This window comes from Letharia lupina (assembly GCF_014066315.1).
Source record: "Letharia lupina isolate WasteWater1 chromosome Unknown contig_4, whole genome shotgun sequence".
Taxonomy (NCBI): Eukaryota; Fungi; Ascomycota; class Lecanoromycetes; order Lecanorales; family Parmeliaceae; genus Letharia; species Letharia lupina.
The window spans coordinates 761,007-779,968 of record NW_023502973.1 but is presented as its reverse complement, the minus strand read 5'-3'; the positions used below and the strand labels follow the sequence as shown (position 1 = coordinate 779,968).

The window sequence follows — 18,962 nt, the reverse complement described above, 5'->3', positions numbered from 1 at the left end:
CCCTGCTCCCTCAGTCCACATCCGCATTCACTGGCGAGGTCGACCCAGTAGCCTTCCTCGGAATGTCTCCAAGCCTAACACTCTTGAGAGTTCCTCCCCCATACTCAAAGAACATGAGCTTGAGACCCCATGATAACATCGCCCAGGCCGCACCCGGCTTCAAGAAATGACCGTCCTCGTCCATCTTCTTCATGAGAAGCTTCAAGTACTGTACCAGTGTATTTGCGGTATACGGATCCCCAGCGTGCACGTAGAGAAATAGGGAACGTATGGTTCCCGGCGCTCTACCAGAGCCGACAGCAGCCGGCACATCAGTTATCTCGACTCGGTACAGAGCAACGTTTGCGGCAGGTAGGGTGTCGACAGTGGTGATGTGCCCGACGGGGCTGATGCCTTGGTAGCCGATAGTTGGGGGTTCGTCGTCGAGGACGGTACGGTAGCGAGGGCCGGAGAAGTAGGTCTGAAGCCGCTCTTCGACGATGCATTTTTCCATGCGGATCTGGGTCTGCTCGTCTGCTTCGCTGTGTAGCTTGGGGTTTGCCCGGAGCTGGGCGATAGAAATTGCTCCCTCCTGCTGCGGGTTTGAGGGGTTCATTGCTTGGCTTGATTTGCGGATGGCCGGCTGGAGGAAGGTATTTTCGTAGTACCACCAATATTTTGGAGTAGACTCTTTGATTTTTGCTTGACTCTGGAAAAGAAGGAAAGGAAGAAGAGAGAAAGGGAAAAAGAGAAGGGGAGCCTTTTATGGCTCTCTTCATCTCCGGGCTTTCGCAGGCAACTGAGACATATCATGACCCGCACTGAATGCCATTAGCCCATCGTCCATTGGTAACAGGCAGCAGGTAAGGAGGACGCGAAATCAATCACATCGCAAATTGATTAAAGCTCTCAGACTCATCAGTCAACTTAACTCCGGACAGTCCCCCTCCGACAGTCCCCCGTCCATCCTAATGCAGCCTACCGGCTATACCCGCAGCCACGCGGCTTGGCATAGGCCTTGGTATTAGGGATGTGATTTTACATGTAAGGCCATGTGCCTTACAGTAATTATAGTAATATAAAGCAAAAACTACGTGATAGCGTGTAAATTATATAAAACACTTAGTAATCTTTATATAAGCCTTCTAATTAATTAAATCTATAATCTTAATAATTCTCTATAAAGAAATTTTATCTTCTCTATTTAAATCTAATCTTTTTATAATTATTCTTTTATTATTAGATCTTCTACTAAGTATATCTCGTTATAAATTAAATAATATAAGAGATTAAATAATCTAAAATATCTTTATTAAGTCTTATCCTCCTTTAGAGACTTCGATTATATTTATTAATTATAAATTTTATATTAAATATTTAAATCTTATATTATATTATTCGAAAATAATATCTCTTAATAGAAGGCTTTTAAATTAAATATTAAATATCTACTAGCGCTCTACTAGCGTAACTATTAGACTTATATATCTTATAGTAATTATATATATAATTACTATAAAGTATAATTACTATAAAGTTAAAATTATATTATTACTTAATATAATAAGTAAGTAAATATCTATATAAGAGCGTAGTTTACTAATAGTTAGCTAGCGAATATAGACTATAAAAGATATAGAGTCGTTATAGAATTTAATAGTATATTTAATAGTAGAACTAATCTCTAAGAAATATTAAAACTTCGAAATATATAAAGTAGATCTATATTCGCTAAGTCTCTAAGTATATAAGATATATTATTAAAACTAAACTCTAAAAGAAACTCTAATATAATATATATAATATCGGCGCTTTAATATAAGTAGCGTTAAGATTTATAATAGTATTAGATTTAATAATTATCTTCTCTTTTAAATTTTAATTTTTAGGTGTCTAAGTAAAAATAAAACGCTTATTAAAAAATCTTTAAATCTTAATAGAGAAATAAGAGAAAAGAGTTAATCTATTATGATATCGTTTTAATAAAATAATAAAATTAACTATTACGCGTTATAAGCGCGTTATTAATATATTATATAATAATATTAATACTATCTTCGAGAATAATATCGCTTTTATAATATTAATTAATAATAATCTATAGTAAGTTAACGCGCTTAATATTATTATTTTTATAGCGCTAGTTAATAATCTCTATAGCGAATAATATTAGATTTAGAAATTTATAATAAAATCTCGAAAATCTAATAGATAAAAGAAGGGAGAAGAGTTTTTTAATAGATAACGTTATCTTTATAGCATATTACGTTTATAGCGAAATAATATAATAATAACCTTTATTATAAGAATTTAAAAGTAGTAATTAATAGAGCGACGCGTTTACGATAACGCTCTCGATTATTAATTAATAATAATAATAGAAATAATAATAATAATTAGACGATACGGCTCTATAGATAATAGCGAAATATTATTATATCGCTATTATCTATATTACTAGATACTACTTATTAATAATAGCGCTATAATAAAGAATATAAAAACCCCTTTTAAATTATTTATTTTTATTCTTTATAACTTCTAACGTCTCTCTTATAAGTGCTTATTCTAGTATTATAATATCGATATTAATATTAATATAAGTATAATATATCTTATTATATTAGTAATCTACTTCTCTTTATTATAAATATCTTATTATTACTAATCGCGTTAATACGTAAACTAATAATTTTATAGTACTCTTTTTTAATAATAATAATAACTTTAATAATAAGTATATAGTCGCTTTATAGACGCGATTATTAATTTTTAACTATTTTTATTACTATCGCTTTATATATATATCTATTAATAAATTCTAATATCTAATTTATTATATAGAATTTACTTTTATTGAGATAATAATTTATATATTCGAGATAAGTCTTTTCTCTATAATAATTATAAGATCGAAAGATACGATATTAGTTACTATATTAAAATTTCTTTATACCTTTAAGCGTAGATAAAAAAATTAATATAATATTATCGCCGCGCTAAATAATTTTAAAAGCTATCTTATCGATAAGTTAAGCTTAATAAAAAGATTATTTAATAATATAAGTTATAGAGATATATAATAGCGATAGCTTTAATCGCCTCTACTATAATTATAAATTTTTAAGATTAGTTTATAATAGTAAATAAGCGTATAGCGAAGTTAAAGAAAATAAATAAGTTACTAAAAAAGAAGCTTAAGAGCCTTTATTAATATATAGCGAATATTAATAGATATTAACTCGGCAATTATACTTTAACTATCTTCTTATTAAAATAATAGATTAATAAATTTAATTTAGAATTTAATAATAAGATAGCGAAGAATATTTAAGTAATAACCTTTTTTTAATAGTAGCGCTAGCGTAAGGCCTCTAGATAGTTCTTTAATAGCTATTTTAAATAAAAATACGTCTATATTAATAGTATATATTTTAATATAATATACTTTCTTTATAGTAGAGTTTAGTAGATAGCTAAATAATATAATTATTTAATTAATTTATATTTTAATAATAGTAAGTATAAAGAAATACGCGTATAGTATAAGTATTATCTAGAAATATATCTAATCTAATCGATATTTATATCTTATTTTATTATATTCGCTTATTTATTATTAATTTATATAATTAAATAAGCTCTTTAATAATAAGAGACTTATTATTATCTATTACTTAATACTTACGCTTACTATTTATCTATTTATAGACTTAAATTAGCTCGCTAATATTAATAAATTTATTATCTAATAATTATTAATTATACTCTTTACTCTAATTAATCTATTTAACTTTATATTAGATATCTTTCTTATATTTAATTTTATTAATAATTTCTTTAATTTTTTAAAGTTTATTATTATTAATAAGCTTAGAGGTCTATATAAAGATATTTATTATATTATTATAATCGCGATTATAATAAGACTTAAATAATAATATATAAAAGATATTATAGATTTTATATATTAAGAGTAAAAGTAGATAATACGTTTACGCTTTTATCTTATCTATAATCTAAAATAATTTTATAAATTTATAAGATAACTTCTTATTTAGACGTTTTTACTTTAGATTCTTAATCGCTAATATTACTAAATCGCTTATCTTATAACTTTAAAATTAATATATTTTATTATAATATTTAAACTAAGTCGTAATAGCGCTGCGAAGGCGCTTTATTATCTTATTTCTTAATATTTATAACTTCTTTACTCTATTATTTATAGCGAATATCTTCCTCTTAATAAAATCGTTCTTAATCTCTTAACGAATTTTAGAATAATATTTATATATTAGAAAGAATAATATTATTTTAATAAAGAAATATTAACTATTTATATAAGCGAACTCTATTATTAATAATTATTTTATTTAAACGTTTTACTTATCGTTAGCGAATACGCGTAAGAAGTATTCTAATATTTAATTTTAACGCTTAGTCTATTTATTAATTTATAAATAAAAGATAATGCTTAGATATCGCTTAATTTTAAAATAAAAGTAAATAATAAATTAGAAGCTATTAATAAATATAGAGTCTTTATTACTAATAATATTATTTAATATATTATAGCGATATACTATTTTAAAATAAAATACTTTTATTAGCTAAGCGATATCGATTATAATAGATATAGAAATATATCTTATTATTTTTATAAATTAATTTACTATAACTAGAATAGTATTATAAATAATATTCTTATACTTACTCGCTAATAAGTCGATAATAAAGTCTATAGAAATTTCTTTTTATAACTTAATAGCGATAAAAAGCGAACTTAATTCGTTATAGAGGCGATACCGCGGAGTCTTAATTTGCTAATAAATATTATATATCTTAATATAGTCGATAACTTACTTTAAGCTTTTATCTTAATAATATTTATAAATAAATAATTTATATATCTTCGTAGCGCTAAAGTATTTAAATAACGAATTATTATAATATTTATTAATAAGCTTTTCTCTTAAAGTCTTATCTTTAAAGATATAAAGATAATTATTATATCTTAATAATTTCTCGAAATTTAAGATTTATATTTAATTATATATATAACGCTTAATTACTAGCTTATTAATATTAATTTAAAAAGAGTTTACTTAATTATTATAGACTTATAAATCTTAAATTAATATTTTTATTAATCTTTAAAGTACGTTATAAGTAATCTCTTATATAATCTTAAGCTCTTTTTTAGAAATAATTATTTAAATATTAATAATATAAAACGCGAGTGCTATTATTATTATAATCTTTTTATTTATTTATAATTATTTATTATTAATTTAAAATATAAATTTATTCTATAATATTAGTAATAATTTAATATTTAATAATAAAATTCTTTTATAATTAGAGCGCCGTGACGGCGGGTTAATAAGATTTAATTTATTTATTTAATAAAAAATCTTAAAGTTATAAATAGCTAACTTTAGCGCTTAACGAGTTTATTTAAAGTTTAATTTCTTTTATTTTATAAAGCTTTTAAGATTATTATAATTCGTTAGAATTTTAATATAAAATATATTATCTTTTAAATAGTAACGTTATTATTTTATAAATACTATAATAACGAATAACTCTTAATTATAAATTTTATAATTTTACTTTATAGAAATTATTTTTTTAAATTAAAATATTATTAATTATTAATAGTTATTTTTATTTAATTATAAAAGTATAATTTTTATATTAAAGTTAAAAGCGTTAATTTTAAAATATAGTTTTAAATTTAAATTATAATAGCGTAGAAATAGCGCGGTTATAAAAGTATTTTAAAGCTATTAAAACGTTAGCTTAGCGCTATCTATTTACTCTAATAATCTAGATTTTTTACTATTCTTATTTTCTTTAAATAAATTAATAAATAATATTATTATATTAAAATAATTATAGATAAATCGTTAATAGAAATTAATAAAGTCTAAAAAGATTTATATATTTTAATAACTTTTTAATTTTAATTACTTTTTAATAATAGCGATATATTTTTAATCTATCGCGATATCTTCGATAAATATAATAAATTTTAGAAACTTAACTTATTTAATATAGAATTAATATTTTTTAAAATTAATATATAATTAAAATTAATATAAACGCTTAAATACTTATTTAATATATCGCTAATACTTTATTAAATTAATATTATAAATTAGAATATTATCTAAATATATTATATATATTATATCTATTAAACTCGTAAAAACTTTATTAATATATATTTAAAAAGTTATTAATATATTAACGAGTTTAAAAAATATAATTAAATATTCGAAGTAATTATAGTAATTACGAAACGCTATTTTTTACTTATTATTATTTTTTATTTTAATTTAATAATAGATATTTTTAAGATTTAATTTTATAAAGATTTTAAATTTATATAAACGATTTAAAGTCTTAATAATTAAGAATAACGAATATTAATTTTTAATAGTTATTATATTTAGATCTCGATAATTAATATAAAAATAAAGTCTTTTATTCTTTTTAAGAATAAAAAGAATTAATACTTCGATTAAAAAAGTTAAATAATAATTTTAATTTTTCTAAAGAAATTTTTTTAAATAATATTATAACTTTATTAACTTCGTTTAAAATAAATTATATAAGAAGCTATATAGTAACTTCTTATCGCTTTTAATTTTAATAATATAATTTCTCTACTTAAATATAAATAAGATTCTTACTTTTTTATTAAAAAAAATATTATTAAACTCTAATAACTTTTAAGAAAGTTTTAAATTATATTTATTTTTCGATTCGCTTCGCGTTATTATAATATATATAATTATAAATATATTTAGCTTCTATTTAATAGTTTAAATATTTAATTAATTCTTTAATTTATAATTTATTAATATTAATTTTAAATTATTATTACTTTATTATTAAATTTAATAATATTTATAATTAATTTAGCTTAAATATATTTAATATAATATTAAAATCTTTTTAATTAATAATATAGAAGAGTATATTATACTCTCTATTTTAATTCTAGCTATTTATTAATTAATAATTAAACTAATATACGCTATAGTAATATATACTTTAATTACTTAGCGCTTTTAATTATAATAAAATAATATTATAAGATTTTAAATCTTATTAAATTACGAATTTTTATAAAATTAAATTAATATATATTTTAATATTAAGTAGAGTAATAAGTTATCTCTATTCGTTTTAAAGCTTTATTTATTTCTTTATAAAAATAAAAGAGATTATTTTTATTAATTATTATTCTTATCTCGCTTTTAAGACGATTATAAGATTTAATCTTTTTTTATTAATATAGTATTAATATTAATAATAGATAATTTATTAAGATCTAAATATTTAGATATTTAATAACCTTATTTATTATAATAAAAATAATTATTCTTTTTATAATTAAAATTAAAGAATTCGATTTTATATTTTACGCTATTCTCTTAAATATATACTATTTTAACGTTATTATTTAAAGTTAATTTAAATTTTAAAATTTACTTCTTTAAGAGCTTATTCTTAATAAACTCTTTTAAAAAATTTTAAATAAAAATCGTTATTAAAGCGTACGCGTTTTAAAATCTTTTTTTATATAATAGTCTAAATAAAAATTTCTTCTCATTATCTTAATATATTATTAATATTTAAAATCTTATTTTTAAGCTTTAATCTAAATTTAGCTAAGAAGAAATTAATTTAATATTTCTTAGAAAATAAAAGTAAATAAATTTTTAGCTTTTTTAGATAAGTTTTAAAAATAGATATCTTCTAATTAAAGCGATATTTAATCTTCTTTTATTTTTTATAAATAAGAAGATAGCGATTTATTAAATTTATAATTAAATTAAATAGAAACTACTTAAAGAATTTAAAGATTATATTTTTTAGACTATAAATTTAATAATATCTATATTATTAAATATTAAAATTATCTTTTAAGAATTATATATAATAAATAATTCTAATTTAATTAATAATAAAATATTTAGAATTTATAAGAAACTTAATTTCGACTTCGCGAAATTAATATAAATTTTTTTTTTATTAATACTTTTATAAAAATATATTTTTTTAAAGCGAAATATTTTTATTTTAATTAATATATTTATTAAAGATATAATAGTAATTAATATAAGTAGATTTTCGCTAGTTATAGATAGTAAGTTAGTATTATAAAGCTCGCGATTATAGGCCTCTAATATAATTAACTCTTATTTTTATTCTAAATAATAATTTTTAACTTTAATCTAAAGTTTAATTTCTTTTATTTTATAAAGCTTTTAAAATTATTATAATTCGTTAGAATCTTAATATATTATTTTTTAAATAATAACGCTATTATTTTATAGATATTATAATAATAAGTAACTCTTAATTATAAATCTTATAATTTTATTTTATAGAAATTATTTTTCTAAATTAAAATATTACTAATTATTAATAATTATTTTTATTTAATTATAAAAATATAATTTTTATATTAAAATTAAAAGCGTTAATTTTAAAATATAATTTTAAATTTAGATTATAAAAATATAGAAATAGCGTAATTATAAAAGTATTTTAAAGCTATTAAAACGCCTACTTAGCGCTATCTATTTACTCTAATAATCTAGATTTTTTACTATTCTTACTTTCTTTAAATAAATTAATAAATAATATTATTATATTAAAATAATTATAGATAAATTATTAATAGAAATTAATAAAGTCTAAAAAGACTTATATATTCTAATAACTTTTTAATTTTAATTACTTTTTAATAATAGCGATATATTTTTAATTTATTACGATATTTTCGATAAATATAATAAACTTTAGAAATTTAACTTATTTAATATAAAATTAATATTTTTTAAAATTAATATATAGTTAAAACTAATATAAATACTTAAATATTTACTTAATATATCGCTAATACTTTATTAAATTAATACTATAAATTAGAATATTATCTAAATATATTATATATATTATATCTATTAAATCTATAAAAACTCTATTAATATATATTTAAAAAGTTATTAATATATTAATAAGCTTAAAAAATATAATTAAATATTTAAAGTAATTATAGTAATTACGAAACGCTATTTTTTACTTATTATCTTCTTTAATCTAAATTTAATAATAAATATCTTTAAGATCTAATTTTATAAAGATTTTAAATTTATATAAGTAATTTAAAATCTTAATAATTAAGAGTAGCGAGTATTAATTTTTAATAATTATTATATTTAGATCTCGATAATTAATATAAAAATAAAGTCTTTTATTCTTTTTAAGAATAAAAAGAATTAATACTTTAATTAAGAAAGTTAAATAATAAATTTAATTTTTCTAAAGAAAATTCTCTAGATAACGTTATAGCTTTATTAACTCCGTTTAAGATAGATTATATAAGAGACTATATAGTAACTTCTTATCGCTTTTAATCTTAATAATATAATTTCTCTATTTAAATATAAATAAGATTTTTACTTTTTTATTAAAAAAAATATTATTAAACTCTAATAACTTCTAAAAAAGCTTTAAATTATATTTATTTTTCGATTCGCTTTACGCTATTATAATATATATAATCGCGAATATATTTAATTTCTATTTAATAATTTAAGTAAATTTAATTAATTCTTTAACTTATAATTTATTAGCGTTAATTTTAAATTATTATTACTTTATTATTAAATTTAATAATACTTATAATTAATTTAATTTATATATATTTAATATAATATTAAAATCTTTTTAATTAATAATATAGAAGAGTATATTATATTCTCTACTTTAACTCTAGCTATTTATTAATTAATAATTTAACTAATACGCGCTATAGTAATATATACTTTAACTACTTAGCGCTTTTAATTATAATAAAATAACGTTATAAGATTTTAAGTCTTATTAAACTATAAATTTTTATAAAATTAAATTAATATATACTCTAATATTAAGTAGAGTAATAAATTACCTCTATTTATTTTAAAGCTTTATTTATTCCTTTATAAGAATAGAAGAAATTATCTCTATTAATCGTTATTCTTATCTCACTTTTAAAGCGATTATAAAATCTAATCTTTTTTTATTAATATAATATTAATATTAATAATAGATAATTTATTAAAATCTAAATATTTAGATATCTAATAATCTTATTTATTATAATAAAAATAATTATTCTTTTTATAATTAGAGTTAAAGAATTCGACTTTATATTTTATATTATTCTCTTAAATATACGCTATTTTAGCGTTATTATTTAAAGTTAATTTAGACTTCGAAATTTACTTCTTTAAAAGCTTATTCTTAATAAACTCTTTTAAAAATTTTAAATAAAAATCGTTATTAAAGCGTACGCGTTTTAAAATCTTTTTTTATATAATAATTTAAATAAGAATTTATTTTTATTATTTTTATATATTATTAATATATAGAATCTTATTTTTAAACTTTAATTTAAGCTTAGCTAAGAAAAAATCAATTTAATACTTTTTAGAAAATAGAAGTAAATAGACCTCTAGCTTTTTTAGATAAGTTTTAAAAATAGATATCTTCTAATTAAAGCGATATTTAATCTTCTTTTATTTTTTATAAATAAGAAGATAGCGGTTTATTAAATTCGTAATTAAATTAAGTAGAAACTACTTAAAGAATTTAAAGGTTATATTTCTTAGATTATAGATTTAATAATATCTATATTATTAAATATTAAAATTATCTTCTAAAAATTATATATAATAAATAATTCTAATTTAATCGATAGTAAAATATTTAGAACTTATAAGAAACTTAATTTCGACTTCGCGAAATTAGCGTAAATACTCTTTCTTATTAATACTCTTATAAAAATATATTTTTTTAAAGCGAAGTATTTTTATTTTAATTAATATATTTATTAAAGACGCGATAGTAATTAGTATAAATAAACTCTTATTAATTATAAATAATAAGCTAGCGTTATAAAGCTCGCGATTATAGGCCTCTAATATAATTAACTCTTATTCTTATTTTAAATAATAGTTTTCGACCTTAATAATCGCAAGACGTTATTTTATAATAAGATTTTTTATTAATAAGAAACTTTCGAATTAATCATCGGCGCTATAGCGACTATCGATATTATTTTTATTATTTACTATATAATTTAGAGATAAATCTAATATTATAATAATAATAGGCTTTTTTTTTTAAAAGATAAAGAGATTAGAATTATAAAGACGTAGTTTATTGATAATTAGCTAGTGAATATAAACTATAAAAAATATAGAGTCGTTATAAGATTTAATAATATATTTAATAATAGAACTAATCTCTAAAGAATATTAAAACTTCGAGATATATAAAATAGATCTATATTCGCTAAGTCTCTAAATATATAAGATATATTATTAAAATTAAACTCTAAAAGAAACTCTAACGTAATATATACGATATTAGCGCCTTAGCGTAAGTAGCGTCAAGGTCTATAATAGTATTAGATTTAATAATCTAACTAATAGATATATTATCGATATTTCTTTTATTTCACGATATAAATATCTAAATAAAACGTTATAACGAGTAAGGGAGGCCTCATGGTATAGGTCTTTAGCGATAACTTTTATCATAATTCCAGGAAGGCTGTGAGTTTAAATCCACGAAAACCCTCATGTTCAGCTATCTATAAGGCCATCCGATATCGATCTTCTCGTCGAGCCCGGCGGTCTACTTATGACGATATTCTAGGAAGGAGGTAAGTAAGTGAAACACTCTTATATATATTAGCGAGTTTTAATATATATAGCTAATAATACGACTTTATTAGAATTTTAGATATATAATAATATATATTATATAGAACGAACGAATTAATTCTCTAAAACCTCTTCGGGGTTAGGTTTTAAATATAGTATAAAATTAGATGACTAAAAAATATAATAGCTGAGATACGCGGAGGTTAAAAATATAATAACTGAAATATATAGAGATTATATTTAGTAATATAATTTTAACTTTATAGTAATTATACTTTATAGTAATTATATATATAATTACTATAAGATATATAAGTCTAATAATTACGCTAGTAAGACGCTAGTAAATATTTAATATTTAATTTAAAAGCCTTCTATTAAGAGATATTATTTTCGAATAATATAATATAAAATTTAAATATTTAATATAAAATTTATAGCTAGTAAGTATAATCGAAGTTTTTAAAGAAAGATAAGATTTAATAAAGATATTTTAAATCGTCTAATCTTTTATATTATTTAGTTTATAATAAAATATACTTAATAGAAGACTTAATAATAATAAAATAATTATAAAAAAATTAGATTTAAATAGAGAAGGTAAAATTTCTTCGTAGAGAATTATTAAGATTATGAATTTAATTAATTAGAAGGCTTATATAAAGATTACTAAGTATTTTATATAATTTATACGCTATTATATAGTTTTTATCTTATATTACTATAATTACTATAAGACACATAGCCTTATATATAAAATCACATTTCTAGTCACATTTCGATAGGCTTAGCAATGAATATTTGCGATATAGGCCCTTCGTCTACTATTATTATACTACCTCTGAGTTATTTATAACGAACCTCAAGCATTACGTCGTCGCCGTAAACGATTACTTCGAAATCAATAAAGTGGAAGTGTAGGGCTGGCCATAGGATACCCCACTAATGCGAGTCTGAATACTGAGACTAATTCGCATCCCTACCTTCGGGCCTCATCCATGAATAACTACTACTACTACTACTACTACTACTACTACTACTACTACTACTACTCTAAACCGTGGCTCGGGAATAGGAGGCCAATATCCGGAGAGCAAGCAACTGATGTATGTCATGAGAAAGATTGTCAAACTTCCTCCGGAACGAGGCCTGAGAATATGCACAACCAAGTTGCCATCCGCGAGATGTAGGAGTCCGATGTGATTGCAAGCATAATGTCAGTGGCAGAACATGAGGCACCGCCTCCGCATGTTCGGAGAATTGTTTCCTTTCCCGCGGAGGGTACCTTCACACGCATTCAGGAAGGTGAACACGGGAGTTTTCGATCCAACCATACAAGGGCTCGCCACGCTAGTGGGCACGTCAGCTCGCCAGTCCTGCCCAAGCAGACGGTGAGTGATTGATGATCATCGGTAGTTTCCCTAGCTTGACGATTAGAGCAATAGCATCGCTCACTTGGGGCGACGATTCTAGAATCGGAGATCCTTCGGCCATTCCCCGAGCTGACAGAGGTCTAACATCATCATTGTACATCTATGCAAACCTTAGTCAACCCTGAAAATGAGACAAAGCGCAGCAGGATTCGAAAATATGTCAATGAGATCTAAGAGTAGGGGGCGGGACGAACTGCTTGACTTCAGCTTGACAGTCTACTTGTAAGCTGATACAATGGACGCATCGAAAGCATCCCATCCCAGACCAACGATCGTCTTCGTCCCCGGCGCCTTCCATACCTCAGCCCATTTCGAACCAATCAGCACCCTTCTAAATCAAGAGTCTTTCCCTACCACAACAGTCGAACTTCCTACGACTGCTCGAGCAAGAACAGCTTCATATCGGGATGATGTGTATGCAATTCGATCCGTGCTTGAGAAACTAGTCGAAGGAGATGGCAAAGAGGTAACGTTGGCGCTCCATTCATACGGCGGAGTGCCAGGATGCCAGACTGTCAGCGGACTAGAGAGAAGCAAGCGCAAATTGGAAGGGAAACCTGGCGGTATAGTTCACGTATTGTTCATCGCTGCTCTACTGGTCGAACAGGGCCATGGAATGGCAGCTGCTCTGGAGGGTGGCAAGGCACCATCCTGGGCCGTTTTCAAGGTGAGGAATTCCATACTGGTTCAATCCAATCCAACATTCTTCGTGTCTACGACGGGTTGTAACATAACATTTCGAACAGGATGGTCTTCTTTACCCTGTCAACACGTTGTCCGTCTTCTACAACGATCTTCCTCCCATGGAAGCGGAGCACTGGAATTCTCTGCTGGTCCCAAAGTCAGCCAGCAAGACGTCTGTTGATGTGGCTGACGTGTGTTATGATCTTGATGTACCTATTACGTATCTGCTTTGCACCGACGACCCTATGCTCGTTATGCTAGAGGGAATGGTGGCAAAGGTGAAGAGGCAAGGTTGGAAGGTCGAGAAGATAGGTGGAGGGCATTCACCCTTTGTGGGGAGGAAGAAGGAATTACTTGGAATCTTGGAGAAGTGTTCAGGGTTCTAATCCGAAAAAATGTCGCGGCGTTGCTGCTCATACCTTTCACGAATAGCTTAACATCAACAACGTGGCTTGGTTAATAGACTTATGATTAATTGAGCCATTTCCTAGCTACTGCTCTCCTCGCATGAGCCAGCTCATTGGAAATCATGGGTCATTTCGAGGCTTGGCAACGGCGAATGAAGGCGACGTAGTCTTGAAATGAATGCTGGACCATGTTGTAGAGGTTATGGAAAGGAAGACCGTTGAGACAAATGCTGGACCATGTTGTAGAGGTTATGGAAAGGAAGACCGTTGAGACAAATGCTGGACCACGCTGTAAAGGTTACGGAAAGGAAGACCGTTGAGACAAATGCTGAAACAAACGTTTACCAACCTCAAGGCTTGTGTGCCGTAGACAAAACTAGAGAATTTTCCAAAAAAAAAACGATAAAATTTATTGTTCTTCTCTGGCACCGCGTCCCAACTGTAGCCTTCTACTACAACAGTATCTTTGCCTTGCAGGTCAGATGAGAAAAGTTCGAAACTTTTTGGTCACCTCTTTCTGGCACCGCGCCTTTAAAGCCTACTTTATACTACATTCTCTGCAAGTTCCCCACCTCGACGTCTCCGTCTTTGATACGGTGGTATCGGATCCAATGAGGGTGTTAGTGTTGAGTCTTTGAGACCACCGCGTTGAGGTAAAGTAAGGATGTCGAATGGCGGCCAAACGAGGCGGATCTCTGCTAGCATTTGTCAAGCGAGACAGGTTTGGGAGGTTGCAGTTCAATGGTCAACATCATTACAAATCTATTTGTGGTAAAACGGCGTGGTGAGTGTTTTAAATTTCGTGCAATCATGGTTATAGATTTCAGAACATATATACAGCATCGTTTGTACAAGGATCCCCTCAATCCATCTTAATATGTTAAAGCATCCTCGAAAAGACCTCTCAACTGCTCTTTCTCTTCATTCACCTCTTCACTCAAGCCCGGTGCCAACATCAGCACCCTCTTCTGCGGTAGCGTTCCTTCAACCAATCCATCTATATCACCACCTCCAAACCCCAATGCCTTCAACCCTCTGGGCTGATCACCCAACTCCACCAGAAAATTCGATAGCGCCTCCGCAAGTACTTCTCCCGCGCTTTCCCTCTTCACGGAACTAGTGTCCACTCCAAAGATTTCGGCAGCTGCAAGATGCCTTTCCGGATTTGAGGCGGCTGTGAATTTGAAGACTGCAGGTGCTGTAACGGCCACGCTGACGCCATGGGGAATGATGGGCTTATCGGTCACGTAGCCCGCATGCTTGTAACCCGGATTCTGCCCGCTGATAGGATAGCTCATGCCATGGCACAGATGAACACCTGCATTCCCGAAACCTACGCCGGCCAAGGTAGCGGCGAGAAGCATCTCTGATTGGGCTTCATGATCTTCAGGGTCTTTGGCCGCGCGAGGAAGATACTTGACGGTTGCTCTGAGAGCTTGAAGGGAGAATATGTCAGAGATGGGGTTGGCCCCTTGGTATGCAGGCCGGTTTATTGGATTCTCTGGCCGCGGCGTTCGAGTTTGATATGGGATGGCGGTCCATGACTCGAGGCTGTGGCAAAGCACGTCGAGGCCTGTTGATGCATGGACTGCAGAGGGCATGGTACGTGTGTTTAGGGGATCACATATGCCCAATGTGGGCTTTAGAGCGCGGTGCGCGATTCCTGTTTTTGCTTTCTTGGCGACAAGGTCGAATATGGCCGTCCCTGTAGTCTCTGATCCAGTGCCGGCGGTGGTGGGAACAGCAATCAGTGGGTAAAGCGCCTTTGTGATTGGCAGACCCTTACCCAGCGGAGCATTGACGAAGTCGAGAAAATCAGCATTGGGGAAGTTCGTATAAAGATTCATGAGTTTCGCTGTATCTATGACACTGCCTCCTCCGACTGCGAGGAAAGCGTCCGGCCCATAGTTCTTGGAGAAGTTGATCGCATCCTTGATACTGTGTTCCACTGAGCAACAGGAATTCAATCGAAGTGATCAATGAATCCCCACTCACGAGCTGTCTTTGGGCTCTACCCTCGTTCCATCATATATTGTGAACTCCACCCCCTCCCTTGTCAACCCCTCCACAACCTGACGCATAGCATCCAGCTTCCCAACGGTCTTGTCTGTCACCACGCATACTCTCTTAGACCCCATATTCTTGAAGTCCATGCCCACTTCCTTCGTGCATCCGGGTCCAAACCGGATGCTCGAGGCTGCCATTTCGAATGCATATTCTCTCTTTCTTGACGCGTCGACAGGTGTAGCAAGAGATCGCTTTGCATGGTTGAGTATTGAAGGTGTAGGTTGATAATGGCCTGGGCTTGCATGACACGGACAGTTGGGAGGATGGGTATATTGAACTGTTCGAAGGAGATTGAGAGCGCGGTTAGCGGCAGTGGGCGCCTGGCGTATGTTTAGACCCATTGCGCAAATAAAACTAAGGACAGAGCAGAAAAAACACTAGATTGACTCCTCTCAGGATCTTCTCATGTATCCCAGAATGATTCCAACCATAACAAATGTACGAGGAAAACAGCATGAAGTCAGAATGCCATCTCTACTGTATTTGCGGGGAAAATGAACCCCACACTCTCGGGCGATCTTCCGGGATCCGGGACTTGGATGGCGCTAGAGTTCCCGGTAAGGTAAGGTACTTTATTCACCAGAGAAGAGACTTGCACCGCTTCATCTGATCACCTTTCCTCACATGCCACAGCTCAGTGCCGGCCGTTGCCCTGGTATTGCGAAAACATTCTCTCACATTCCATTTGCAGTACCCCAAACAAGTATGTAAAGGTTGCGAAGAGACATCCTGAACAACCTAAGCTAGGCGTCTCGCAAAGATCATCTCGAACTTGGGACGCGGCCTCGACGGGGGATCCCAAGCGCACTTCTCTGCTGGTTCAGCCTGCGATAACGAGGCAGCGGTGGCTGATTAAGGAGCACCACAATGTAAAATGGCATTCAATGGTGCATGAAGAATGGAACTATATAACACTCCGCAGAAGTCTTTTGTTGAAAGGCTCCACCAATGCTTCTAACCATAGCAGCATCGTTACAAAATAGAATGAACATCTGTCTAACCTTCTCCCTCCTCGCTCTGCGCCTTCCCTTCTCAAGAGAATCTATAGACACGGTTCCTTTCCTTCAAAGCAATCCCCAGCCTGAATTACTTACTCGATTCCGAGTTCATCTGAAGGTACTTGTATGCTCCAAATGCAGCGATACCTCCCACCAGCACAAGCGCGTAGAGACCGACGCCCATGCCTGCACTTTCTGACTTGCTTGCTGTGGTTGTTGATGCTGCTGGGGCAGCAGCGCCGGAGGGGGCTGGGTCGCCCGGCTGCAAAAGCGAACTGCATCAGCGAATGCATTGTTGAACATGGTAGGTTGATGAAGCAATGGCCGGGCCAAACCCTGAAAGGGTGTTGAAAGTGGAGAGCCCAAGGACAGCGCGGGAGTCCGACCCCTGAGCTTGGGAGTAACGTACCATTCTCTTCAAATCTCCCACAAGCAGCCCATCCAATATCTCCCTCGCCTCATCACTGTGTCCCACATCCTCAAAGGCTTCCGTTGCGTCCTGGCCACCCACGTCAAGCAGCACTTCCTCTCCTCCGCTGTCACAGTCTGTCAGCCAACCTCCTCATCAACAAACACAGCAAAAGGAGTTGCAGGCCCGAGGCCCCCTTCATCCTCAGTTGGACAAAGTAGCGGCGTAGTGGGGTCATGGCTTCAAGGGCCGCTGATAGGGAGGAGAGGGAGCCATATCGCGGTGAATGAGAGGAGTAACACGTACGGGTGCTCATCCACGAATTTCGTGGCATCGTAGACTTTATCGTGCACGACAACGTAGAGATCCTATCCACCGATCAGATCCCATCAACCCCGATCCTTGATCTCAGTAAGGGTGGGCCACGAACCTTCTTCCCGCTGTGAGACTGTACGTCCGCGTACGTGAGCTCTTTGGCATCTGACATGGTGGGCGCCTGCGGTTGGCAGAAGGGGAGGGCTCAATGAACGAGGCGGGCTTGGAGTAGCAAGGGTACAGGCCAGAAAGGAGTCGGTGAGATTTCTCGGATTCCGGTAGATTTCGGTGGAACGAGGGAAGGATACTGGATGTCGCGGAGTCATCAAGGCTTGGCATCGGTGTGCCTAACTAAGTAGGCTCGCGGGTAGCAAAAAACCCCCGGATTGGCCGAGGGTCGGTGACAAAAGTCTCTGCCGACTTTTAGTGGGGGCTGCGGGAGAAAGTCGGCAGAGACTTTTGTCACCGACCCTCTGGCCTGCAAATTTAGCGAGCCTTCAGGTACTCGTAGCCCTCAAATCTAAACGTGACAAAACCCGAGTCGCACTTTTGAATCCACTTCACTTGCCCTGTGGTTAACTATCGTGACAAGACTTTGTTTTCAAGATTATAGAGAATAAGCAAGAGAGTCTTTCTCATATAGCGACTTCTTTAAAGCAGTCTTGCACAAAGGAGATATCTTGGTACGAGTGCCAATCCGGTTTCTTGGCTACCCGCGAGCTAGGCAATTTGTGTCAATCTCTATCAATACTCGACTTTACAGATTTCCTACGCTGCACTCAATTCTTCCTTGTCGTCAAGAGGGTAAGTATTCATCGCAAGTTTTACAAGAACAAGATGCAGGAAGCTTTCATGAGTCGCGTAGTAAGCTATCTACCTACTTAAGCTAACAAGGTCCTTGAAATTTAAATTGTTTCCAGCACCCCAGTCGG

General features: G+C 29.7%; 4 protein-coding genes across 4 annotated transcripts; 1 reads left to right on the top strand and 3 right to left on the bottom strand.

Annotated features, from left to right (window-relative positions):
• Nucleotides 1-10: 10 nt before the first annotated feature.
• HO133_007805 (uncharacterized protein) lies at nt 11-595 on the bottom strand (the record flags this gene model as incomplete). The annotated part of the gene is made up of 1 exon (XM_037298675.1): nt 11-595. One exon carries the CDS (start codon nt 593-595, stop codon nt 11-13), a length of 585 nt encoding a protein of 194 aa, XP_037156011.1.
• A 12,790-nt stretch (nt 596-13,385) lies between these two features.
• HO133_007804 (uncharacterized protein) lies at nt 13,386-14,220 on the top strand (the record flags this gene model as incomplete). The annotated part of the gene is made up of 2 exons (XM_037298674.1): nt 13,386-13,817; nt 13,897-14,220. 2 exons carry the CDS (start codon nt 13,386-13,388, stop codon nt 14,218-14,220), a joined length of 756 nt encoding a protein of 251 aa, XP_037156010.1.
• Nucleotides 14,221-15,113: 893 nt separating this feature from the next.
• Nucleotides 15,114-16,649, bottom strand: HO133_007803 (uncharacterized protein; the record flags this gene model as incomplete). Its single annotated transcript, XM_037298673.1, has 2 exons — nt 15,114-16,179; nt 16,237-16,649. The coding sequence occupies 2 exons, from the start codon at nt 16,647-16,649 to the stop codon at nt 15,114-15,116; spliced, it is 1,479 nt and encodes a 492-aa protein (XP_037156009.1).
• A 745-nt stretch (nt 16,650-17,394) lies between these two features.
• HO133_007802 (uncharacterized protein) lies at nt 17,395-18,202 on the bottom strand (the record flags this gene model as incomplete). Its single annotated transcript, XM_037298672.1, has 4 exons — nt 17,395-17,568; nt 17,716-17,842; nt 18,022-18,083; nt 18,146-18,202. 4 exons carry the CDS (start codon nt 18,200-18,202, stop codon nt 17,395-17,397), a joined length of 420 nt encoding a protein of 139 aa, XP_037156008.1.
• Between the last annotated feature and the right edge of the window lie 760 nt (nt 18,203-18,962).